This window comes from Cuculus canorus, chromosome 8 (genome assembly GCF_017976375.1).
Source record: "Cuculus canorus isolate bCucCan1 chromosome 8, bCucCan1.pri, whole genome shotgun sequence".
Lineage (NCBI taxonomy): Eukaryota > Metazoa > Chordata > Aves > Cuculiformes > Cuculidae > Cuculus > Cuculus canorus.
Genome location: NC_071408.1, coordinates 12,992,319 through 13,019,642, shown reverse-complemented (window position 1 = coordinate 13,019,642; position 27,324 = coordinate 12,992,319). Strand labels below are relative to the sequence as shown.

At 42.3% G+C, this 27,324-nt stretch overlaps 1 protein-coding gene across 2 annotated transcripts in view; it reads left to right on the top strand.

Moving 5' to 3' along the window:
* The window catches only part of MTA1 (metastasis associated 1), an 85,199-nt gene that overhangs the window by 40,648 nt on the left and 17,227 nt on the right, over positions 1–27,324 (top strand). Inside the window, exons 10-17 of one of the 2 annotated variants that reach the window (XM_054073806.1) lie at positions 1,467–1,541; positions 9,203–9,261; positions 16,540–16,655; positions 17,478–17,629; positions 19,254–19,449; positions 19,833–19,916; positions 21,539–21,691; positions 22,727–22,762. In XM_054073806.1, coding sequence (XP_053929781.1) covers positions 1,467–1,541; positions 9,203–9,261; positions 16,540–16,655; positions 17,478–17,629; positions 19,254–19,449; positions 19,833–19,916; positions 21,539–21,691; positions 22,727–22,762 — 871 coding nt within the window. Of the gene's footprint in view, positions 1–1,466; positions 1,542–9,202; positions 9,262–16,539; positions 16,656–17,477; positions 17,630–19,253; positions 19,582–19,832; positions 19,917–21,538; positions 21,692–22,726; positions 22,763–27,324 lie in introns of those variants that run through there. The other variant, XM_054073805.1, reaches the window with a different exon arrangement.

Genomic DNA, 27,324 nt, shown 5'->3' with positions numbered 1-27,324 from the left:
GGGTTCAGGAAAGGCAGGTCTTGCCAAACTTACCTGATCGTCTTCTATGACAAAGTGACTCAACTACTGGATGAGGGAAAGGCTGTGGATGTAGTCTTCTGGACTTCAGTAAAGTCTTTGACACAGTTTTCTCACAAGCATGTGTGCTTCAGAAACTGTCAGCCTCTGGCCTGGACAGGCGCACACTCTCCTGGGTTGAAAACTGGTTGGATGCCGGGCCCAGAGAGTGGTGGTAAATGAAGTGAACTCCAGCTGGAGGCCAGTTACAAGCGGGGTTCCCCAGGGCTCGGTACTGTGTCCAGCCCTGTTCAATATCTTTATGAATGACCTGGATGAAGGCATTGAGTGCACCCTTAGCAGGCTTGCAGATGACCTCAAGCTGAATGGAAGCGTGGATCTGCTGGAGGGTAGGGAGGCTTCTGCAAAGGGACTTGAACACCATAGACCGCTGGGCTGAGACCAATGGCATTGAGGTTTAACAAGGCCAAATGCCGGGTCCTGCACTTGGGGCACAACGACCCTATGCAGTGCTACAGACTAGAGAAGAGAAGTTCTAGCCAGGGGAAGTCCTGGCTAGAAAGCTGCCTAGAGGAGAAGGACCTGGCGATTTTGGTTGACAGCCAATCTGAACATGAGCCAGCAATGTGCCCGAGGTTGCCAAGAAGGCCAATGGCATCTTGGCTTGTATCAGAAACGCTGCATGACCAGCAGGTCCAGGGAGCTTATTCTCCCTCTGTACTCAGCACTGGTGAGACCGCACCTTGAGTACTGTGTTCAGGTCTGGGCCCCTCACCACCAAGAAGGATGTTGAGGCTCTGGAGCGTGTCCAGAGAAGAGCAACAAAGCTGGTGAGGGGGCTGGAGAAGAAGTCTCATGAGGAGTGGCTGAGAGAGCTGGGGTTGTTTAGCCTGGAGAAGAGGAGGCTGAGGGGAGGACCTTACTGCTCTCTACAACTACCTGAAAGGTAGTCGTGGAGAGGAGGGAGCTGGCCTCTTCTCCCAAGTGACAGGGGAGAGGACAAATGGGAATGGCCTCAAAAGCTCCACCAGGGGAGGTTCAGGCTGGACATCAGGAAAAAAAATTTCACAGAAAGGGTCATTGGGCACTGGAACAGGCTGTCCAGGGAGGTGGTTGAGTCACCTTCCCTGCAGGTCTTTAAGGGACGAGTGGATGAGGTGGTGAGGGGCATGGTTTAGGGAGAGTTAGGAATGGTTGAACTCGATGACCCAATGGGTCCCTTCCAACCTAGTGATTCTGTGATACCCTGAATGCATTTTTGTAAGGGTTTTTAATTTAACATGGGTCCCACGTGCATCGAATGCCCTGAGGAGATTCAGAGAGTGAGTGTGTTCTTGTTGTTTGGAGGGTTGGCAGTTGCAGGACTCCACTATGAACTGTTAAAGGGATCTAGTGATTTCAGGTCCACCAGCTCCCTGCATTGACTGCTGCTTATTCTTTGTCCCTAGCTCCCATGGAAATCCTTAACAAGCATCATAGAGTATTACTATATGTGGAAAACTACAGACAGATACGTTCAGCAGGTAAGAATCAGAATCACCTCTTTCATTCTAACAGAAGATGGACTTCTTGCCTTTGAAACCAAGTATGTTGCTTTATTCTCCCTCTTGTGGTTTAGCCTTTCTGGTAGGTGTGCTCCCTTATCTGAAGCAGTGAACAATCTCATCACTGAACTCATCAGCCATTCCGTAGATAACAAGCATGTATCATTGGCGTTTGTGCGTTCTTCTCATATTTGCTGCTACTTTTTTTGAAGGTTTTCAAAGTGTCTTTTTTTGAAGTCGGCAGTTTGAGGGAGGCAATACAGTTAATTTCTGCCTATGGAGTTCAAGTTCAGCAGTCACTTTGGTGTCGATGGTTCTTGGTGGGTGGGCATAGTTGCTGTACAATAGGTGCCCATGCTAACTCTCACCTTCTGTCTGCCCTCTGGCTTTGACTGCAGATGCATGGAATCTACCTCATGTAAGCTCTGCCAGTAACATGTGTGTCTGGGAAGCGCTGATGGCTCAGGTTCTCAGACTCACTTATACTTGCGGATCAACTTTGACTAATGTTTGCAATCATTTTTGTCTCTCACTTGTTGAATTACAAAGGCTGCTGGTCCCTTAAATAAGAGAGGAGAATGCAGAATGGTTGCAGAGTATCAGATGCTGAAAACTTACTTGTAATATTTAATGGGAAGATTAATTAAAAGAAGAGAGAGATATATAATGGATTTTTCATTATGATTATCAGTATTATGTTTAGGCATCTATTTAAAGTATTAGAAAAATTGGATTTATAAAAATGTCCTGCCTTAACTTGCTCCATTGGGAATTATGCCTGAGGCAGTGACCTGTATTTGGCATGTGCTATATTTGGGCACCTTGGTCGGTAATATGATTTTTACCATTTTCCACTGTTTAAATTACTGAGGGATTCTGAGGGCAAATGAGAACTCTGTTGTACATCTATTCTGTTTACTTTTTTAAAAATACTGACTGCATCGTCATGCCAGTATTTCCCCATGTTCATTCTTTGATTGAAACTTTCCCTTCCAGTAAGAAATGAGTAGTAGGAAAGTGGGATGGTGGTGGGTGGAAGCTGGTATGATGGAGAAAAATGGTGCTGGAGAAATGATGTTGTGGTATCTTCTTTACCCATTGGACTGTCTGTGTCATTGATACAGTGAATGTTGTATACTGACATATAGCTTTTCAGGAGACGATAGCTGAGTGTACTCAGCCTGTACTGTGCTCAATATTTGCACTGAGAGGTATCCATTTATCTTCTTCCCTGCATCTTCCTTTAGTGGTAAAAATCCATCTAGCAATATGGTAAGTATTAGAAAAAGCGAGGAAGGTTATTGCGTCAGTCAGTGAAAATTAGAATCTTAGGCTGTTGCTTGAAAATGTCACCCCTGTGCAGTCAGAACAGCAAACGAGTAGTAATTCTTGGGAAAGATTAGAACAAAAAGGATCTCTCTGTTGCTCAGTTTCTTTGGTGTTCAGTCTTGGGTACCATAGGAGGCAGGCGCGTGCTTCCAGGCCTATGTGCTGGGAAGGAAAAACAACTGGAGAAAGTGTGCCTTGATTAGGAAGCGGTTAAATTCTTTTGCTTTTTCTACTTTCTTGAGCTTTCTTATTACATAGACAAAATCACAGAGGGGAAAGTTGCATGAAAGACTTTAATTATTTGTTATTACAGCAATTAAAACCCCAATAAACCTGCAGTTCTCATAGCGTTTTGCTGTGTTCCTATGCAGTGGATTTTTGTCATGGTTATACTGTACTTTACCTGTGCTGCCCAGCAGTGTTTCAGGAATTGGGATCTGGGGAAGATTTCAAATTACAGGCTCTGCACAGTGTGAAAATAAGCTGAGCAGGTAGAAATTGCAGTACAGAGATATCGCATCAATTAAGTCTGAACTGAGCTGAAGAGCTCTTATCTAATTCCCAGCTTGTAGAGGCAAATACTACTATTAAACATTAATAAAAAGCCTGGGAGAGCTATCTATATATAACCACAAAGAAAGCATAGGAGGTTGCATTTGAAATAAAGATGTATTATATTTATATTTTACTTGATGTGGTCAAAAGTCTTTTGACAAAGCACATCCCTCATCACTTTTTCCATCTGTTCTTCACAGCGCTTGGTCATGTGTTGATTCTTTAGTCTAATACCACAAAATGGTCGTGGGGTTAAGAGCATTCCTGTACGCGAGATACTGGAAATGTCCTAAGTAAGGCTATGAAAAGTGCATATCCTTAGTTGCTTCACTTTCATTTGTCTGCCTCCTAAGAAGATGAGTACATTATATTCCATGGCTGTATGTTATTGTCTTTGTAAAAAAATTGTCTTTAAAAAAGGCTTATTCTTTTAGATGTCTTTGGCTCAATGAACTTAAAATCTTAAATCTGTTTATAACTTAAAAACTTAAATCTGTTTAAACAGTCCGTTCCTGTGAGTTACACAACATAGTAAAGAATTTCATTGTCATCAGCCAATTGCCTGCTTTGGTGTAAAACCAGTTAGGGGGGAACCATTTGCCTCCTCTATTTCCTTAGAGATTTTCTTGAGGGTGAAAGCACTGTCATAATCCTGAAGCAGAATCTGTCTTTTTCTTACCATCGAGGAAGTTAAATTTTGAATTGATTTCAGGAGAAGACCATTTCTCAGAGTTGAAGAGTAACAGAAGCACCAGGTCCTACTTTAGCTTAGAACTACAGCTGCAGCAGTCAGACGATTCTGCAAATAAGTAGCACAAGGTGTTCTTTTTGCAGTGTGTGAGGGAAGGATGCGTGGTACACCTAGGACCAGAAGGCTGAACGCTTCCTTGTCTGGTGAGTAGAATAGTGACTGAGATACATGCAAATGGACTTGTTTTGGAGCATACACTTGGATTTCTTATCCAGTAATTTTTATTTGGCTTCAGCCATACCATGCTGTTGAAGATTACCAGCATAATTAGGAGTTCAATCATTAAAATAGAAGGATTGAGGCTACAGGAACAGAACTGCTAGAAGAAGTAATTCTCCTGGTGCAACGTTGATGCAGAATTTGTGATCTGATGTAGGCTCTTCGATGTCTGTCTAAAGTGATCCCAAGAGTCAAAGACACTCTTTCAGAGTTGTCCTGAAGAAAATGAGGAGATGTATTCCAAATTGAGTATCCCATGTCTCCTTTGGATGCTTCCTTTTTTTTGAGACAGATTCCCTGTCAGTTCACAAGAGCATCTACTTCAGATTCAGAAAGGTTTGAAATGATGTCCACTGAGTAGCTGCTGCTTGGTGGCTTCCCCCAGTGACTGGAAAGCTCATCAGATGTTTCAGGAGTTGTGATGTTTGACTATGCCTACGTTTTCATTCAAAGTGAAGGTTGAGTTCTTATGTAGTTGTGAATTCTAGGATGCTTTGTTTGGCTCTTTAAATGCTTCTGCTGTTTTGCATATTATGAGGGGAAGTCCTGAAAGCTTTTAACTATAACACTTTCCAACTGTTGAGATGCAATTGAGAAGAGCTCAGGACATGGTATTGGCAGATGACCGATTTAGTCACATTTTCTGAGAGTTGAAGTCTTCAATTTACTTTTTGCATTGCAACTTCAAGAGGAAGATCAAATGAAATCTACTGTTCCTGTTTATTTTGTGGAAGTGCCATTACAACAATGTAGGAGGAAGAGAAAGAGCAAATCAGGTCTAATGTATGCATGGTGTTGAGAAGATAGGGAGAAAGTGGCAGTGCCACTATATTTGACTGTATGAGGTAAGGAGCATAAAGGAGGGAGCTCTGGGTAAATCTTTATGTAGATAAAATAACACTCTTTTATTAAAGAAAGCAAACCTCCTTTGTACCTAGCCAAGAGCTGAGTGATGTCTTAATGTACCAGACTCATAAAGTACTGTGTGCTAGCAAAGCAGAAATAACATCAAAGAAATGTTTTCCTGCGTATACAGGTGTTTTATCCTGAAACACCTCCTGTTTTGCCTCAGTAACATGAACTATGGCAGCTTTGGCAAGCATGTGACAGAGACTGTAGGTACCACACATCAGTGCTGCATGTGTTACTGAAGCACAAGCAGCTGAAAACACTTCTCCAAATGCACCATGAACCGATGCCTTTTCTGCCCCATCTCCCTGCCTCCCAAGCAGTGCTTGTGTGTTCAGAGTTCTGAAAGAGAACCAACAGCATGCAAGTTCTCTAAATACCCAACAATGCAATTTAGAGACTGTCTTCCCCACTCATCAGCTAATAAAGGCTTAATACTTGAGGGTGTCAAGGAAACCCCTGTGCTGTCTACCAACCCAGACTCTTGTGTTGCAGACCTTGAAATAATCCCCTGCCGTTTCTGGACTTTTCTGCTGTTATTTTCCTCTTATAAACGTTCACTGCTTTAGAAATGACCACAAAACATTTGCTCTGATATGTCATGTATTATAGAACTCTTTCAGGCTTAGTGGATTGAATGAAAGATGTTAAATCTAAGGAGAGGTATATAAAAGGACAGATGGGTTTGCACCAACTCAAATGTACAGTGCTTAGTATTTAATCTCTTGGTCCCTCTGGGACAGACAAGTTGGTAATATCTCCCTTTTACAGATTGGGAAATATGGTGAGATAAATAAGAGGCATATACTCAAGATGTGCATATATAGGTAACTCCAAGGCTAAAAAGTGCGAGGAATTGGGCCAAAACTGTGAGGAAAAGTTACAAAAGTTCAGGGGGGTTTTGTGGATGAGGGCATTCCTAACTACATCAGACAACATTAAGAATTTATGGCATAAATATACTTCAAGCACAGATCAATTAATAACCGACAAAAGCCCTAGCAAATCACTTGCTCTGTGGCGGGATCATTCCGACATTTTGCATGGCTGCATTTCAGGCACCTCTTTTTTGTGCCTTCTGGTGTCAGGCACTGTCAAGAGAATAGGAACCTCATTGTATCTGATCTATTGATTGTCCACAGCCACAAGTATTTAATACAAAACCAGCCTCCTCTTATTCCACATTGTGGTACCTTCTGAAACTGTAACTTAGAACAGTTGTTAGCTCAGAGCTCACACCATTGTCATCAATCACAAGGAAACCCTGTGGTGCGAGATTAACATTCATCATCAGTTTACTGAAATGTTGCTTAAGACCCTGTTTCCAAGGCTTTAACTTTACATTGTGGATAGTAGAACGTTTCAGCTGATGGTAATACTTTGTGCTTGCATGAAGCTTTTCCATTCAGACATTTCCGAACCTGTCATAACACAATGACTCCAGATAGTCCCCTTGGGAGCTTTTGTCAAGAAAACTGCGGCTTCCCCCCCAGCAAGTCTAGAAATCTAGTGGAAATTAATTAAAAATCCAGTTCTCTACCAGCATAAGTTCCCTGAATTTACTGCTTTGGTTTCAAGGAAATAAGATTCTTGTACAAGGTTCACCAAGCAGTATTTTAAGCTGTTTATCAGTATCTGGTGTTGGAATTATAATTCCTGGGGGGAGTATGAACTCTGTGAGTGTCCATCTTTTGATGCACCTGCATATTGTAGTCTGCCTGGAGAAATATGATTTGTTTTCAGTCTAGGCTGTGGGTGGAACGGTCTCCAGTTCATGAACAGAAATGCACCTGAGAGTGTGTATTTTGAAGGATGATTTTTTTCGAGTAGCCTCTCTCTGGAGTGTAGAGAAGTCCATTCAGATGGAGAAACTCTTAGTTCCATCACTGACTGCCAGTACAATGCGTGTTATTGGTTCTTCCAAGTCTGTGGGATTGATAAGATTGTCTCCACAAAGTCTTCATTTCTTCATTTGGGTTTTCTTGAGGACAGTTTTCAGGTAGCTGCCCTTGTTTGTCCTAGATGAGATTTAACAGAAGCGGTGTGGGAAACTTGCCTACAGCAGCAGAGAGGAGTTGGCCTTTGGATGCAGCTCTCTGAAGGCATAGTCTCTGGGTAACTTTGAGAGGTTCCATTTGTGGTTTTGGTCCTTGTTCTCCTGTCTGACAGCGTCATTCTTTGATATCTAAGATAGGTTGACTTTTATTTGCAGGAAAAGGGAAGGGGGAGCTCTTGAGGAGACTAGAGAGCTTTGGTGAGGACCTATCAGGCTGTCAAATGGAAGACTGCCGCTTAGGACAGCTGCTTGATCAAAGCAAGCTTTGTGCTTATGGGAAACTTTTACTTCATTGTTTGTGTGTGTGTGTCCTCGTGTCCCTGTAAAAGTGATTTTTATGCTTGTCCACTTCGTCAGTGACACTTTTCAGTTTTATTACATTTTCTGGGCCTCCCTGTGCCTATGAAGATACTGATTTAGCTTTATAATTATTTGCCTAGGCCATGCCTTGAGGCTGCTGCAGAGAAAATATTAAGCTAATCTGTTTGTCTAAAATACCACCATTTTGCTAGTTTGTCTGGAAAGCTTTGTCATGGCTTTGTACAGCTTGCTGTTACCGTCATGGATGTTGGCATGTGCCCAGTTTTGAGCAGCAGGTTGGACTAGAGACCTCTGGATGTTTACCCTACATTAATTTAGCCTATGTAATATAGAGAAAACTTGAACCTCAGAATGTCCTTTGCTTTTGAAATGATGTGAAGGTTTGCATTATAGAAGGGATTGTTGGCCAGTTAGAAAAGCTCACGCTAACTGCCTGCCTCTGCCATGTTCTTGTGGGCTACCAGCATGTTCACAGCTGTAGCTATTAAAAAAAGGAGCAGTGCTGGGGGAATTTACTCCAGACATTCCATTGGAACGATCCTGCAATCCAGTTACTGTAGAAATGTTAATGGATATTTTTGCTGAAGTAGGGCTATGTAAATATACAAATGGTGTGTGCTTTCTGAATGTGCATTCTCATACTCTGAAAGTCTGCTTTTCCCTTGTACGCATTTCTCATGTTCCGTAATCTCTCCTGGCAACGTGTTTTTCATCAGAGGCTGGTTGGTCTAGTTAGCTTCTCGCCTTTTTACTCCCATAATGTCCTTTACTACCTCTTCCCTGAGATTCACGCTGGTGCCTGAGGTTTATTTCCTATTTGCCTCGAAGAGGACAAGTGCACATTCTTTGTGTACCTAGAGCTGCTCACCTGTAGGAAGTGCAAATGTTACAGGTTGCCCATGGCTGACGTTTAAGCAGAAGTGGTGATGTATCATAATTAAAGTCTTTTGGGGAATTCTTCATCTGCTTTGAGCGGAGCTCTTGGTCTTTGTAACTTTTAAAGAAGTTCTCTTGTGTCAGCCTTCAAAAGTGAGGACTCAACAAAAAAATCTTCGTTCAAAACCTTGGAATTGCTGCAGCTGTTGAGGAGATATAGGAGAGGGTGCATTTCCTACTTGTTCTTCTCCAGTTGGTGGATGTTATTGTGGAGAACAAACACAGACTGATATGTGAGATCTTTCTCTGACGGAAAGAAGAAAAGAGCAATGCATGAATTTGTACTGAAGTGAATGGGAATGGAATGAAAAGTTTGTCCTTATAAAAGGCAGCTGGTCCTCTTTGATGTTTTTTGAAAGCTGTGTATGTGGTCATTTGGTGCCCGCAGTTCTTTTCAGTGCATGTTTTCCTGTTGGAAAAGGATTTTTTGGTAAATGCTCAGTGAAAGGGAGATGATGATGTTGATTAATAAGTGCTGAACTTTTCACAGGTGTGTTACTTGACTCCCAGGTAAAATAGATTTTGGGTTTTTTTAATCTTAACATTTTTCTTTTCTTTCTAAAGAAACGATTGAAAGCGGCAGAAGCAGAGAGCAAGCTAAAGCAAGTATATATACCCAACTAGTAAGTATATTTTTGTATTGTTTTGTTTTCTGTTCGTTGTAGAGGATCTGGTGTAGCAGTTTCCATAACCTGCCAGTCTTATGTGTTTGCTTAAATTACATAATGAGAGACATAGCTGAATGAACACATCAGAGAACTATGAAATTAGGTTACCAATATAATGAACCTTCTGCTGATGCTTCAGTAGGCTGGAATTCCTTTTTGTTTTAGCTGAGTAAATGCTACCCACCCTGATGCTGGTAAACAACTAGCTAGCTACCTAGTGGAAGCAAACGTGATAGCTTGGATATTTCAGAGGTGGCTAGAAGAAAGCAGCACTCCTCCCAGTGTGCTTATGCTGCTGCTTAGGAGTGTGTAAAAGACAAAGCTGCTCCCACATGCTGCCCTTCCACTTCTAGAACAGGGTGTATTTCTTCTCTGGGCAGCTGAGGACTTTTCCTTTGGGGCTTTCCTCATTAGGTTGCTGTTCTGTCATGTTTTCGTTTCCTTCATCCTGTACAATATTCCCATCCTGGAGTGACCATTGCTTCTAATTTTTATTTTTATATGAGCTGGAAGATGGGGACTTGCTAGCAGGTCAGCATGGTTGTGAGCAGAAGGGTGGCTAATTAACTGCTCAATAATATATATGCTTTTCTTAATTTTTGGATCACTAGTGCATGTTTGTTTCCTAATGTAATTTGTATGTATGAAAAGTTATGTATAGGATATATTAAAATGACTATATGATGCTATATAAACACACACATATATATATATATATATATATATATATATAAATTCTTAGTAAAATGTGTTTCTTGCATTCCCTCTGCAGAACCCAGTCAACTATTGTTATTGTGTGGGACTTGATATCTCCCCTGTCCTTTCTTTTTTCAGCTTTCACACCGACATACATCTCCATGTGTATTCTCCCCACTAACTGCTTTACTTTTATGCTATTTCTTTTCAAATATTTCTGAACCTCTACCATGTGTTGTGTTACTTAAGACAAAACTAAGTTTTATGTATTCAGCACGCATGATAGTCCCTTATTTCTTGTGAAAATAGAGAATCCTTGATTTCTTTTTTGGCTTTGAAATATGTTGATACCTCTCAGGTGAATTTACTAAAAATTAGATGTAATATTCAAAGTGAAGCCAAACAGATTCTTTGTCATGCAGTTTTTCAGCAGTATTGGTCTTGTGAATTGTGTTACTCTGCAGGGAGATGCTGGACATTGAATTAGTCATGAGTTGACAATGTGATAAGCTTGTAAAGCAAAAGCCAATGTAGTTTAGGCTGCACATGTAAAAGGATATTGCAGATGAGAAGAGCCTGGCAGTCTTGCCATTGCTCTTTGATCATAACATATGTCGATAGGTCTGTGTATTTGAAAGGTTATGGGGCTTGTTTGATAACAGCTGTCTGGAGTGGTATCTTATCAGCACTGTATCTCGGCATCATAATTCTTATTTCTGTCTAGAGAATATATTCAAATCAGCAACTTACCTCTGCTTCAGGAAAAGCCTGCTGTGCCTACACGTGTGGGTGCTATTTCTGTCTCTGGCATTCGTTTCCAGTCATGGTTGATTTTGTGTTATACCTTAACTTACATATTGTTTAATTTATAAAATAGGTGTCAGATTTTCCTCCTCCTACAATATCCTTTCACGTCTGTCAGGAAAGTAGCAATTGCGTTCATTACTTCTTTAATCCCACATGAATGCTTCTGCTGCGTTTTTGCTATTGATACCTCCCAATGCAGCAACAACTAAATATTTCTAAGGTTTTTGGGTTATGTCTACTGGAGTTTCAGTAGAAGGTCTGGCATATAGGAAGTGCATTGCATCTACTTTATCTTGCAACCTAGAAGATGATTATATTCTTGGCTTGTAATAGCAATACATGGTGCAGGGATCTCAATGACAGTGTTTTTGATTTTGTCCTTATCGTGTTACTGAGCCCATCGCTGTTTTGAGACTGGAACCATAATAATGCACTTGTCACCTCAAAAATAAATTTCCTGATGTAGGCTGTCACAAGACCTATGCAGAAATGTATCGGCTGGTTGAGTGAAACCGATTCTAACAATAACTGATGTCAGCTTGTTTGCAGAGAGAGACCCAGGAGGATATCTGACTCAAATTTTTTTTTTGTGTTCCACTGATGGGACTCTTCTTTGTTTCTGTGATGTTGGTAGGAAAATCATGGGAGAGGGGAGGAAAATAATAAGAAAAACAATAGAAGCAGTCATCAAAGTTTATTTATCATGTCACATACATACTTTACAGTGAGAACCAACAGCTCCTTGTGAAGATTTATAGTTGATGTTATTTTAACCTGTGAGTGTGCCCGAAATTTATATGGTGGGGAGCTGAAGCGTGGAGAGACTAGGTACTCCATGCAGGGTCATGCAGGTAATTGATGTGAAGTTATGATGTCCTAAACCAGCATCCTAGATACTGGAAAAATGTTTCTGTCCTAGATATTGGACAGACATTTCTGTGTTTCTTCCAAGAAGAAACCCGGGTTTTGAGACAGACATCTGTAGTTGATGTGACCGAACCCAGTATTCGTAGGCATAGCTTTGTAATGCATTCTCTAGGTTGAAAGGCGTGAATGTGCTTTCCTGGTGAAAGGAGGAAGTATAAAACCAGTTGAATTCTGTATTCAGGAAATACAGGAAAATATATTTTAGTTGTTTTCTATAGCAATTCTCTGCCAGGGGGATCAGTGTTTAATAAAGCAGCAGCAGAGTCCTGAATGCACAAAGCAATTCCATGATCTTACAAGCTTCAGCCTGCCATCCACCAGCGTGAACATGGTGCTTGGAGACCTATCCTATTACAGATGTAGACTGAGTCTCTGTCTGATGGGTATCCAAACATTTTCTGCAACAGCCTGAAGAATTTTTGTTCTGATTTTGCTGATCTCACAGGCATCGTATGTACTAGTTAGATCCCTCTTTTTGAGGGAGGTCTGGTTGTGTAGCTGATGCTTTTTGGGATTGGGACATCTGCAAGTCACAAAGACTGAGACATAGAATGCTGTGTGGCTTTTCTCTCTTTTGCTTTAATCTAAGTGATATTAGAAAGGGTAAGAACAGAAAGAGAAGAATGGAGTGCTCTGTACAATCCTGAGTCTCCACAATGTTCTGATGTAAAATATGGATTTTGAATTTACACCTGTAAATGCAAATTAATACATTCTGCTTAATAGTGTCTTATCTGTGAATCTCAAAGCACTTTGACAAGCTGAAAATGTGGCCTTCAAAGGCTTGTGAAGGAGGGAAGTATTATTCTCCCCGCTCTGCCTCATTCTTTAAGCTAATGGGAAAACAAGGAATAGATCAGAGCTTTAGATGACTAAAAGAGGCAAACGCTTACCAAGCTGAAGGTAGTTCCTTTGTCTGTTTCCTGGTTGTCCTCTACCTGAGAAGCAAGGCTTTTTCCCTTCCCTGTTGAACTGTGCACAGATCCATTGCAGCCTGGTGTAAGGCTGTTCTCTCTTTTATAGCTGTGCTACTTAAAATGGCCATCTTCAACATTTTGAGGAAGAGGAGGCTCAGGGGAGACCTTATTACTCTCTACAACTACCTGAAAGGAGGTTGTGGAGAGAAGGGAGCTGGCCTCTTCTCCCAAGTGACTGAGGACAGGACAAGGGGGAATGGCCTGAAGCTCCGCCAGGGGAGGTTCAAGCTGGATATCAGAAAAAAATTCTTCACAGAAAGAGCCATTGGGCACTGGCAGAGGCTGCCCAGGGAGGTGGTTGAGTCACCTTCCCTGGAGGTGTTTAAGGAAGGGGTTGATGAAGTGCTTAGGGACATGGTTTAAGGGAGTGTTAGGAATGATTGGACTCGATGATCCAGTGGGTCCTATCCAACCTGGTGATTCTATGATTTTGTTGGGGAAAGCTTCTCCTTTTCAAAAGCATTGTTTAGTAGTCATGACCTGTTCTCAGAGGTGGATGTTTACAGTAACCTGGAGAGTTGTGATGTGAGCTCGCCTCTCTCTTTCTTGTCTGGGTAAGGAATCCAGACACCTGAGTTAGATGCCTCCAGGAAGGTGGCAGAAATGTTCCTTTCAAAGGATTAAAAATTGTTCTTGCTGCTGAGGCTTTATTTCTTAATTGTGCTGTTGAATCTGGCACCATTATGGTTTCCTGAATAACAGGAAACAAAGAGATTTTGGTGTTGTGTGGAGCTCAAGGTTACTTTCTGGTTTGTTTTTTTGGGGCAGGGGCTTCACTGCCTGTTGGCTGCCTTCCAGTGCCACCTTTCTACATGTGCTTTATCACCTTAATCCCTTTAGCTGTGCTTGATCTCCAGCAGAATACAGCCCACAAATCCGCACTTCTTGTCTGCTGTGCTAGTATAACTGACTACTCCAGTGCAGTGGAAGCCCATTTAAAAGACTTACATTCCTTATGTGATAACTGGAAATGATAATTTACCACACCATTGGTATTCTCACTACCTTATTTGCATCTTTCACTTCAGCTTCATTAATTGCCTAATGATTCATCCATTATATATAGCTTTGGTGATATCAAACAAATTTAATTAACATATCATCAACAATTAAGAGCCTTTTGCTTCTCGTATGATGAAGACATTAGCTGCCTCAGTTGTATTGTTACCGCCCCTGTGGAACGGCACCTTGGCTTTGGAGCAGCATGCTCTCTGGTGCTGGTGCAGCTGCTTTGATGGTACTCTTCCACAGTCCTGAAGTGAAGTTGTTGCTTAACCACAGTGTGACAGTTTTGTGGTCAGTGTGATTTGGTGATCAGCTCTCACCAGTCTGTCCATTTCACTTGTGTTTGGAATAAAAGTTTGGTAAGGCTTGTAGAGAGGACAATGGAGTCAGGCTGTTACCCTGCTTTCTACATGCAATCTTGGTACTCAGGTTGTGCATGCCAGTGTGTGCAGGCTTGTTCTTAACCAGCTGTTCACGACTAGATACATCATGGCTTTCCAGCATGTTGCTCAAAACCCCAAAACTTTTGTGAGCTTTACTGATGAATTTTTGACTCTTTATGGCCTTTTACAGAGGATAAAGCAAGGCATTGAAAGGAAGCAACATGCTTGATGTGGATCTGTAAGACCGTGAACGGAGGCCTGTTTTTTCTTATTTCAGTGTTTTTCTCTGGCTCTTGAGCTACGCTGCTGGTAGCAGTGTGCACTGTGAGGACTGTTTTGGGTAATATTTGCCCATGGAATTTACTAGTGAATCATTGGCAAAAGTTCTTTAGCAGCAGGTTGCTATAGTGACATCCCAGAGCAGAATGCTGGGTAGTTGAATGCACCCTCTTTCAGCTTACCCTTCATTAAATGTTTCCACGGATCTCCTGCCATCTGTGGTGTCAGAACTTCTTGCCGTTCTAATAAACACCCTGAAACACATTAATCCTTGTAAGAGCTGGGCAAATTAATAAGCAAGAGGAGAAGAAAATCTAATCAGGCTTGTTCATCTCTATGCCTTCATTTTTTTCTCTCCTTTGCTTCTTTTGGGCTCTGTACAGGCTCCTCACTGTACTGAGGGAACAAATGATTCGCAGTGTTTCTGTGCCACATAGTTTCCTAAGCTTTCTCTTCTGCAGCAAGGTCCAGAACTTTGCAGTGAGGGGCACCATCAGAATGCTGGACTGAGCACATACTCTCTTACCTCTTTATGCATTGTTTGTGGTCCTTGTAGGTTGTTCACAGCCAACAGTGAGCTTGACTCCAACAACAGTGGAGCTTTAGTGAGCTCTGCATCTCCTGATCAGATATTTTCAGATGAGGAGAAGGATGACCTTCTGGCTTCCAGGGCAGTGTAAGCTTTCCAGTGGTGTTTGGGTTAGTTCTGGGGCTGGGAGGGACAGTTGTCTTCTGAGTTCAGTCACTTGGAACTCCTTTCTTTCAGGGCTCATTACAGATAATGTGAAACCTAATGTTGATGCTCTGTTAGAAAGAAATTATTTTGGACATATTCTCACAGTGCTGAGTTTGCACCAGTAGGCAGGGTGAAAAGGATTAAGAATTCTGGGGCAACTGATGTGTAAGAAAATCTGTTTTCAGAAAATCATTTTAAGGTATTTCTGATTGAATAAGTGGATTCCAAATCATGTGTTTATGATATGCACACTCCCTTCAGCCTTCAGGTAACAGAATATGAAGGAAATGTGATCAGCACTGTGATTTGGAGCTTGTGTTCAGAAGCTGGCATCAAAGGCTGCCTGCTTTCTATTGCTTCTATAAGCTGAGCTCCTAGCAGCACTTGGGAGTCCTTCCCTGTTTTATAAGCTCTTTGTGTATCCTTGTTTGAAACTTCTTGTGTGCCTTTTCCCACCTTCCTCTGATCCCCGGAAGTCCTGTCCCTGCAATATCGATTCTCTGTCCTTCTTGTTCCCTCCCATGCCAAGGATTTTTTTAAAATGTCTTGTTTTCTGTTCAGACACCTCTTCCTCTGCAGAGGTTTTGTACTGTTCCACACTCTGCCAAGGCTTTGTTTGCCCATCCATTTTTACCTCCTGCCAGTAGCCTTTCTTTTGTCCTTCCTAAGAGAGCCTAGGGTTGAGCTGAGGTGATTGAGGTGGTGTTGCATGAGAATGTGTTAGTGAGAGCCATTGATGCATTTCTTACTCTATAGATGTTAGGCTTTCAGACTTTTTCCATTTGGTAGAAATCTGAATGCTTTCTATTAGAAGCCCATGACCATAGCTTAAGAACTGTCGGAAGTCTCATCCTTGTGTATGTGTTCTGTCACATTGACTTTGTTCAATGAGTTGGATGGGTTTGGGTGAATTGTGCCCATGTGGTGCAAACCTCTGCAGTAATGGAAATATTTGTCTGCAGTATGGAGTTACCTTTCCGTGAATAAGGCAGGGGTTGTGCTTTTTTGGCTACCTCTCCTACTCTGTCTCTCAGCCTTTGTTTTGGAGATTTAAGTAAAATGTCCCTCAGATGTCCCGTGAGAGAGATCTCTAGGTGAAATCTTTTTGTCACCTAGATAAGGATGTCTGGGATAGTGAGTAAGTTACCTGACCTTGCTGCTTTATTTTTTTTAATTGGGTTTGGGCTCTTGAAAATGGCATCGAACTATTATTATAGTTATGTTTATTATAGGTGTTATTTAGATACTGTTGAAGACAGTGTATTCATGGAAGTCAGATTGCTGGTAAGTACAACTTGTTCTGGAAGCCCTGCAATGAACAAAATGTAAATCTTCAGATGTATTGGGCCATGCTTTTGAAAATCAAGCACAAAATTGCATGCCTTGGTTAACGTTGGTCCTCCTTTTTGCTTTGTATTTTAAGTAACAAGCCAAACCCCAACCAGATCAATGTAAATAATGTCAAACCAGGAGTGGTAAATGGTACTGGAGCGCAGGCACAGAACGCAGGAGCAGGACGGGCCTGTGAAAGCTGTTACAGTAAGTAACACGCTAGCGTGGCAGTGGTGCACAGAGAGTGTGACTGCTGTGTGGCAAGCAGTAAAATAAAAGTTGTGTTGTGATGAAGGATGGGAGAGAAGGCTTCGGAATGGTGAGGGGACAGAATTAGACACAGCAGCATTTAATCGAAGTTTTTTTGTGTTGCTTGTGTTGCACGTGTACATACAACTATGAAGCACAAAAGGAGTTACATGTCCTGTGTAATTGCAGGTCAGCATTGGCAAAGACTTAAATCACTAGGGGTGAACATTTTTCAGTAGATCTCTAAATACGTAATATTGCATTTGGTCAGCTGCCTGATGTTGGTATGCAGAATTCTAATGATTGTGCTCCTTCATGGGGACCCTTTAGAGATGCTGGAATGTAGGGCTATATAAGAAGTCAAGTCACAGATTCCTTGTGCTCTGTAGTGATAAACTTCATGTCTGGGGAGTTCCTGAAGACTATCTTCCATCTCTTTTCCTGTGCTCTGCAGAAGTTGTTGTCTACCAATCCTGCAAAATAAGAGCTTTCAGCTTCATCAGCACAAAACTTTCCTATCCTACTAGGTTTTTTTTTTCTGTTCATGTTTTAAAAGGGGTTGATATGTGTAATTAGTTCTGCTGAAATCACAAATATATTTAACAGTGGTGATGACAGTGAAGCCACCGTCAGGCTTTTAAGGTCTGTTTGAGCCTTTCACTGTTTTTGTGGGGATTTTCTTTTGTAGGGGTTTTCTTCTGTAATGGTTCTAAAGAGAATAAGCTCTGAAAAGTGATCCTGTTTAAGGATATATATAATTTCCACCTTTGTTATCTCTAGCCACACAGTCTTACCAGTGGTATTCTTGGGGTCCCCCTAACATGCAGTGTCGCCTCTGTGCATCCTGTTGGACCTATTGGAAGAAATACGGTGGCTTGAAAATGCCAACACGGTTAGATGGAGAGAGACCAGGACCAAACCGCAATAATTTGGTAGGTATCTGCAGGACTGCTCGCTGCTCTTGCCTGAGAGCAGTGCTACAATACCTGACTAATTGTTCACTGTTCTTAAATATTGAACAATAGAAAGAATGCCTTCAGCCTCCATTGTTGTCCTTTTGTTTGGTATGTGTCTTACAAAAGCTGGCACATTTACTTCAACTCTAACTCATTTGTTGATAAATACTGCCCTGAGAAAAAGCAATCATTAGTTTAGCAAACTAGCCATCAGATGTATTCAGTAGCTTAGTGGAAAAGGCTGAAGTGCCAGACGGTGCTTCTGGTATTCAGTGCTTCTGGTATTCAGTTTCTATTGGTTTTGCTCTAGGGGAAAGAGGACTTTTTTGTTATTTTATTATTTCTTGAAATCTATTCCCTTTCCAAGGCGCATTCAGTATTCCATGCCCCAAATAACTGGTGGCATTTTACAGATCCCTGATCTTGGTTTTATGCTTCTTCCTTTTTTTTTTTAATTAATCTTCCTTCATTTTGGATAGGTTTGTGTAAGCACCGCTTGAGCTGCTTCTGTTTAGTTTTCCATTTTTATTTAAAACCCAAAATTCTCAGAATTTTTCTGAATGTGGTGGAAGTTCAGCCTGGAAGCATCATACATTGGGCTGACTGGAAAAATTAACTTCATTACATGGGCAGAAGGATAGTGCACACTGAGATCTGGTCTTAGATTGGGCTTTTTCCCCTCTCCTAGTTTTTTTGCTATCATTCTTTTCTCTTTCTCTTGTGTAACCTCTTTCCAGGCTTCTGTTTGCAATCTGGAGCTACCTAGTTGCTGACGTAACTGCCAGGTTTTATCAGCCTTATACTTCTTGTTTGTTAATTAAAAAGGATGTAAATAGTCAGAGGAGAGAAAGCCTCGTTCTCCCCAAACTGACGTTTCCCTCCGTGGCCAGGGTTCAGTTAATAAGATACTGCTTTCACTGTTTTATTGGTTGTTTTTGTTGCTTTTCATGAAGAAGATACTGCTTTTGTTCTCTGTCATTCATATAAATGCCTTTCAATGTTGTTGTTTATTGCATGTAGTGAATATTTGACAACTCTGTAAAACCTACTCAATGAGTTCAGTAAATTCATGCAACTGTGAGACAAAAAGGTTCTTGCATGCTGTAAGTTTGCTCTGTGAAGTGAGTTTGCGATTTATGTTTTAGCCCTACAGCTCTTCCTGTCTCTCTTAGAAATGATTTTTAAAGGAGTTTACATTGTATACCTGGAGTAACTCCAGGCACCCAAAGTTTGAGACTGCTTCTGTTGGCTCTGTACACACCAAATCATGCCACAGCACCAGGTGACTTCTTTAGGTCTGGCTTTTGGATGCCTACTTTAAAACTTGGTTCAGCACAGAAATAAATATTTCCCTGTGAAGAAAAAAAGTTTGCCTTCGTTTTATCCTTTGAGATGTTTTGGAACAAAATTCCCCAATGTCAATGGGTAAGATTTGGGAAATGGGTAATAGCTAGACTGAAACTACTTTCATTAATTTATTACTATTTCTGTTCTCATGTCTGTGAATCAGTAGTGGAAAGTGATATTCTTCCTCTTCTTTAAAACCATACTTTCTAATAATTAGCTTTTAGAAACTCTATTTATTTTCTTTTCTTCCTAGAGTCCTCATGGTGTGCCAGTACGAAACAGTGGGAGTCCCAAGTTTGCTATGAAGACACGACAAGCTTTCTATCTCCACACAACCAAACTGACAAGAATTGCCAGACGTTTATGTCGAGATATCTTGCGCCCATGGCATGCTGCAAGACATCCCTATCTGCCTATTAACAGTGCAGCAATCAAGCAGAGTGTGAGTGGTAGTGCAGCTGGGGACCTACTTGCAAAAGAGCACTTTGAGATCCCTTTCCTATAAAGTTTGGGTTGCAGCTCCTTGAGATGCTCTCTTGCACATGGCTAGTGATTTCACTAAATCTGACTGTGCCTGCGGAGCATTCTAACGTATTGTTGGGCTAGACCAAATAACTTGGAAAATTCATGAGCTGTTTGGTTTAAAATATTCATGATTGCTATTACATTTAGCATTCTGCATTTGTGTCCTATGACCAAGACATGCTGGCAACTTGTAAAATTCCTTTTGATTGGAAAGCTCTTTCGGGACACTTGAGTTACTTATTTAGTTTTGCTCTAGTATCTAAATGTCTTTACCCTCTAATTAATTTTCTTTATTTTACAGGCACAGCACGTTTACCTGAGGCATCAGAAAACCCATTGCTATTAAAGCAAGTGGTTCGAAAGCCTTTAGAAGCAGTGCTCCGGTATTTAGGTATTAAAAACCCCAAACAACAGCAAACGAAAAATCCCAAGCGAACAACAAATACTACTAGTGAATTCTGCTAACCATTTTTTTTTTTTTTTTTTTTTTACGTGGTGGTAAATGGAGTGAACTCCAGCTGGAGGCCAGTTACAAGTGGGGTTCCCCAGGGCTCAGTACTGTTCAATGTCTTTATCAATGACCTGGATGAAGGCATTGAGTGCACCCTCAGCAAGCTTGCGGATCAGTTGCTGGCTGTTCTGTGCTGGAGCTAGGCAAGGGGACTATTATTTCATTCTTTACTTTTTTCTCAGTTTTTGTTTAGCAGGTTTTCTTTTTTTTATGATTTTGTTGGGGACTTGAGCCTCATAAGCTGACCTGCGGGGAGCAGAGCAGCTCCGTCCAGCACCTTGGTATAAGTTATAGGTGCCGGAAGCATCTAAAATACCACTATGTGACGTGCCAGCTCTGACTACAACTGAATTCAAAATCTTTTTCCCTAGTGTTGCTGTTGCTAAAGATAGCCTGAAGACATGTCTAAGGTCGTTACAGCAGCCTAACATGATTCTAACCACAGAAAACTAGCTTGGATGGTGGTACTTCACAGGCCTCAGATAAACAAGGAAATTAGTTGCCTTCTTACTCTGATAAGAAACACCAGAGTTGACTTTATATTTCTTTGAACATTTTTGATGGAATATTGGAAGGCTCAGAGTTTATTAAATATTTACTGATTCTCTGAGTTTTGTACTTCTACTGTGTGCTAATGAGTTACAGATTGAGAAGCCTTTGGATTCATATAGTGCAACCAAAGAAAACCAATAAAGGGAGAAGATTCACTGTTCGATAAAATCCTGTTTTTATCAGTTGTACAGAATGTAGCAGTAGATTTGAGATTTTGTTAGTGCTGTGTTGTGTTCTGATTTGAGTTGGAAGAAAGGAGGGAAGGAAATGGAGGGGAGCTGAGGGACTGGCAAGAACATGTTTTTTGGAGGTGTCATGCTCAGTGTGCTTTTAAATTCTGTGTGCTTTGTGTTACTTGCCTGTCAGGGCTGCGAGAGAACAACTCAGTTGTAGCTCCCATTTGTTGTCGCATGTAACTTTTTCTCAAATTTTTCCCAGTTGAACTGCTTGATCTCTGCCTTGGCCAGAAGTTTGAATTCAGATGCTGTGTGGTTTTTTGTGGTTTTTTTTTGTGGTGGTTCTTCACATCCTCACTTGTTTGGCCAGTTTGCATACTGTATTTATTACAAACCTTGCAAAACTGGCAAAGTTGTGATCTCTCCAGAGTCTAGGGGTGTTGCCTGGCTGCCTAAAGATGGCTTTTAATAGAGACAGTCCCCAAAACGATCCCAGAGTGTTGGGGAAGAGTGTTCTGGAAATAAGTACAAAGTGCTTTTGTTATCAACTCCTGTTTTAGGCTAATATAATGACATTGATTTTAACATCTTCGGTAGAGGGGAATTCCTAAATATGTTTAAAATGATTTATATAAATAGCAATTTCCAGTGAAAATTATTGGCTAAGACAGTTTGTATACAAGGGGAGGTGTACTCATCAACTTGGAAGCGTGCAGGTTGTTTTCAGAGTTATAATTCTTCACTAATAAACAAATCCTTACTGTTTTACCACAGAGTCTCATCCATGTCCTCCAAAACCAGATCCTGCAAAGAACTTGTCCAGTTCTCTCAACAATCTGACTCCTGCTAAGTTTACGCCTGTCATTAACAATGGGTCCCCAACTATCCTAGGAAAAAGAAGTTACGAGCAACACAATGGAATGGATGGTAAATGTTTTTCTGAAAAATGTGTATTGTCTGTCTAGGCCTTTTCTCTGTCTCCTCAGTATACAAGGATACTGTTTAAATTTAGAGAAAGGGTGGTGGTTTTAAAGTTTCTTGCTCTTAGGGGTGGGTAATTTTTTCCTTTTGTAAGTCACTTGTCCCATTTCTCCTCTGCATGTGACGCGTGTGCATGCTGGTGGTAAACACACAGGAAGCTGCTGTGTGAGTGAGATTGCCTGACTCGAGCAACCTTGCAGATGGATCAGGGAAGGGGAAACTTCCTTTCAGTTTTTAAATGAGTAATAGGGAGAAAACCTTAATAGTTTTTGCCAGTGATGTTCTGGTTTGTTTTTGAGCTTACAGCTTTTTTAACCTCTAGGTAACAGCTCTGCAGTTCCTAGGTGGCTTTATAATGTGTCGATCACCTGGCTGTTGGCAAAGCTTACAGAGGCTGCGTGCCACTGAGAGAGGCAGGCTGCTGCTTAGCTGAGAGAGACAGACATGCCAGGTCTGGTATTGCATAAACCTGCTCCTGCCTTGTGCAAAACCAGCATTTGTTTTTGTTGGCCCTGTCACTAAGCTCCTCTGTGCAGTAGAGTTTGGGCTTCATCTCCTCAAGAGTGAAAGGCAAGGGGAAGGTGTTTGAAGTGGGAGACAGACACAGGATGCTCCTGGAACAGACTCCAGGGCTCTGTTCTAAAGAGTTGCTCTGGCCTGAGATTGCTGGGGAAGAGGAAGTGTAGGCTTTTTCTCACATGAGGATAAAATAGTCTGTTCAAATGGTCTCAACAGGAGTGAGAACATGGAGAGTACCTCTCCTTAGCAAAGGAAAGGAACAGTTGGTTTAAGAGTGACCCTGCACAGGGAACCTCATTTTTTACCTTTAATTTTAACTTTTTATGTGGCTTCTCTAAAATACAATTACAAACATATGGTATCTTATTGTTTGTGTTTTAACATGAAGAACTTTTTAAACTGCTGCTGTTCGGGTTGCTGATGTGATGTTTTTCTCTTTTCTGTTCACTTGTGCTCTATCAGGCAACATGAAGAAGCGCCTGTTGATGCCTAGCAGGGGTAAGACCTTGAAGCTGCGCTCAGCTTATGCTAGGAGAGTGATTTCTAGCTTCATCTGCTGGCTTATCTGTGCTTTGTGGCTACGAGTCTGTGTGCACCTTCTATGTTGATGTCTCAGTGTTCCTTGGGTAACCGTTTCCACCTGTGGTTATGCTGCCCATCTTCCAGGCTTTTCCCACACGAGTGACAAGTTGCACAGCCATTCTGAAGACATGAAGTGCTCAGTTCAGGAATGACCACTAATGCCTCAAACTGACAGAACAGTTTCCTAGGAGTTTTGTAAAACTGCTGAAAGCTGCGATGGTTGGTTTGGAACTAGGTGTTGTTTCACTGTTTGACTTCTAAGAAATCAGTTTCATCCGTCCTCAACTACTTTAAATTCACATTGAGCAAAAGAAATAGAAATATTCACATTGAGTCCCAAGTTCAAGCCCTTTTGTTTTCTGCTGTTAGTGGACATTCTTACCATTGAGAGACTGTCTGCGTGTTCTCTGCTTGTAGTAGACATGGTTTTTAAAATTTCCACAGGTTAAAAATTAATCTCTTCTGACTACTGGAGATACCTCAGAAGCTGTAGTTTGTTATAACGCAGAAAATTTACACATGCTGTCACTTGACAAAATTCAATAGAACAGACCAGTTTTGAATAGTTAGGATATACAGATGTCATTGTGAGACAGGCAAACACGAGAGCTTAAGCTTCTGTGTTTCCATGAAATGGCCCACACTGCATGTCCACACATTGTGTTTGATGGCTGTAACAGTGGATGACTTATCAGCCTTTACATGCATGCCTGTGGAAGTGCGTGTGGAGAATACAGTGGGAACAGTGGCCTTTCTACTGTCTTGCTCTCTTTGGGAATTTATACCTTAGTATTGTCTTGCTGAGATTTTGATGTGCTTTTTAACTTTTGTGTTTTGGGAAGAATAACAAAACACTGCTGCCTCAGCCAGTTTGGCTTCCTCAGAAACTTTGTCCAGTAAGGAGGGATGTAGATGTAAAGTAGCTCACAGAATTTCCCCAGCTCCTAGTGACTGCCTGCTTATGGCCATGGGGCTCCCGGTGAGTGTCCTCATCAGCAAGGGGACTGCCAAGCAGATGACATGCTCCTGAAGCGCTGAGATGTTGTGGCCCAAAGGAGGGAAGCGGAAGAACTACTGACCCTCCCCACAGGCTCCCTCTGTGTAGAGCACTGGATTTGAATAACCTGGGGCTATTTACTTACTGGAAATGGAGGATTCCTGTTCTAGTATTTTAAACATCTGTCTGCTGGTACACCTGTTGGATTGAAACACTTCAGTCATAACTGTTGCTGCAGCAGTTTGCAAAAGGAAGACTTTGGTGCAGTACCTGCTGAGGCTGCTCAGAGGATGTGTTTCTGTCAAGTGTACGTGTGTAGTTGTGTGGGGCCAGCTTTCACCAAGCACCTGCTGCTTTATCTGCTCAGTCTGTTCTTAGCCAGCCACTGAAATACTTGTAGCAGTGTTTGTTCCTATAACTGTAGTTATCCAGTAGTGGGATACAGTTCAGTCCCAGAATCTGTTTACCTGCTGGAGTAGTGAGTGTTGACTGGATATTCTTGTATGGGGTTCAGCTTAAACTTTTTGGTTGGGATTTATTTGTGAATGGAAAATGTTTGTCATGCTGCAATTTTGAGATCTGACCCCGAATTGCTGGAAGCTTTGCTTAGACAAGGAAGAAAGGGAATCCCATGCAAGGAAACAGCCTTTAAAGAGCTTGGATCAAGATCTGCTGGGCATAGGGAAACAGGTGGTGGAGGTTTGGTGGATCTGTTTCTGGCCCAAAGCCAGTTTGTGTGCCAGTGCCACTTAGCACTGGTTCCCAGTTGTCTTGCATGTCAGCTGGTAAGCTTTGCTGGCTCTGGACATAGCTAATGCCCTTTTCCAGTACTGTGCCGGTACTGGGAATATGGTGCTTGGCCTTCTTTGATGTGGATGGAGACATACTGATTTATTAGTTTGGGAGGCTGCTGGTGGGAAGGGAAAGGAGGAAGTCAGAGGAGAAGAGCACAAGTTGAAACAGTTGTAAAGAAGTGGTGAAAGGCAATGGAAGTGATGCAGCCTTGTGACTAGAATCTAGGAACCCAATGAATTAGTGTAAAAGGATTGAAATATCTATGCTGATAAAACATCTATCCTGAATGACTGATTTTTGGAATATAACTGACATAAAATAGAAGAAAAAGATTCATAAGAGTAAAACTGAATTTTTATAACCAGTCAGATTCCTCATTTACGTAGCCTCTATGGCTAGGAGAGTGGAGGTGTGAGTGTGAGTATGTTTTTCCTTACCCGTTAGTGATACACGGGGCACAGTGCCTGCTTTAGGTCGTTGTAGGAGTGTACTGCAAAGAAAGGCTGGTGTGAAGGTGACTGTGTGGAGGGGCTGAAAATATTTGTGCACGGATTTAAGTACAGAAAGAGACTTTATCCACCTATGTTGAAGTAGCTTTCAAGGGGGTGATAACTTGCTGCAGTGCTATATGTGTTGGAGATGTTTCTACTTCCTGCTCATGAGCTGTGTTGGTGGTACCTGGAAGATCTCTTATGGATTGGACAGGTCACTGCATCAAAGTGTCTGGCATATGACAGCAGGCAGCTGTTATAATAGAATCATAGAATCACTAGGTTGGAAGGGGACCCATTGGGTCATCGAGTCCAACCATTCCTAACTCTCCCTAAACCACACCCCTCACCACCTCATCCACTCGTCCCTTAAAGACCTGCAGGGAAGGTGACTCAACCACCTCCCTGGACAGCCTGTTCCAGTGCCCAATGACCCTTTCCGTGAAAATTTTTTTCCTGATGTCCAGCCTGAACCTCCCCTGGTGGAGCTTTTGAGGCCATTCCCATTTGTCCTGTCCCCTGTCACTTGGGAGAAGAGGCCAGCTCCCTCCTCTCCACGACTACCTTTCAGGTAGTTGTAGAGAGCAGTAAGGTCCTCCCCTCAGCCTCCTCTTCTCCAGGCTAAACAACCCCAGCTCTCTCAGCCACTCCTCATGAGACTTCTTCTCCAGCCCCCTCACCAGCTTTGTTGCTCTTCTCTGGACACGCTCCAGAGCCTCAACATCCTTCTTGTGGTGAGGGACCCAGACCTGAACACAGTACTCAAGGTGCGGTCTCACCAGTGCTGAGTACAGAGGGAGAATAAGCTCCCTGGACCTGCTGGTCATGCCGTTTCTGATACAAGCCAAGATGCCATTGGCCTTCTTGGCCACCTGGGCACATTGCTGGCTCATGTTCAGTTGGCTGTCAACCAAAACCGCCAGGTCCTTCTCCTCTAGGCAGCTTTCTAGCCAGACTTCCCCTGGCTAGAACTTCTCTTCTCTAGTCTGTAGCACTGCATAGGGTCGTTGTGCCCCAAGTGCAGGACCCGGCATTTGGCCTTGTTAAACCTCATGCCATTGGTCTCAGCCCAGCGGTCTATGGTGTTCAAGTCCCTTTGCAGAGCCTCCCTACCCTCCAGCAGATCCACGCTTCCATTCAGCTTGGTGTCATCTGCAAGCCTGCTAAGGGTGCACTCAATGCCTTCATCCAGGTCATTCATAAAGATATTGAACAGGGCTGGACACAGTACCGAGCCCTGGGGAACCCCGCTTGTAACTGGCCTCCAGCTGGAGTTCACTTCATTTACCACCACTCTCTGGGCCCGGCCATCCAACCAGTTTTCAACCCAGGAGAGTGTGCGCCTGTCCAGGCCAGAGGCTGACAGTTTCTGAAGCACAATGCTGTGAGAAACTGTGTCAAAGACTTTACTGAAGTCCAAGAAGACTACATCCACAGCCTTTCCCTCATCCAGTAGTTGAGTCACTTTGTCATAGAAGACGATCAGGTAAGTTTGGCAAGACCTGCCTTTCCTGAACCCATGTTGACTGGGCCTGATCACCCAGTTGTCTTGCATGTGCTTCATGATAGCACTCAAGATTACCCGTTCCATGACTTTCCCCAGCACTGAGGTCAGACTGACAGGCCTGTAGTTCCCCGGATCCTCCCTGCAACCCTTCTTGTAGATGGGCACATTAGCCAGCCTCCAGTCCAGTGGAAATTCCCCAGTCAGCCAGGACCGCTGGAAGATGATGGATAGGGGTTTGGAAAGGTCATCCGCCAGCTCCTTTAATACTCTTGTGTGGATCCCATCCAGCCACATAGACTTGTGGGTGTCTAGCTGGGTAAGCAAGTCGCTAACCGCCTCCTGTTGGATCATGGGAGCCTCGTTCTGCTCCTCTAACTCCTGGGCTTATACACAGGGGAACAACTTCCCTTACTATTAAAGACTGAGGCAAAGAAAGCATGAAGTACCTCAGCCTTGTCCTCCTCCCTTGTCACTGTTGTTCCTTCTGCATCCAGTAGGGACTGAATATTCTCCCTAGTCCTCCTTGTCTTGTTAATGTACCTGTAGAAAGTTTTTTCTTATTATCTTTCACAGACTTAGCCAATTTGATTTCTAGTTTGGCCTTAGCCCTCCTGATTTTTTCCCTGCATGATCTCACTTCCTCCCTGTAGTCCACCCAAGACGCCTGTCCCTTCCAGAGTTCATAGAC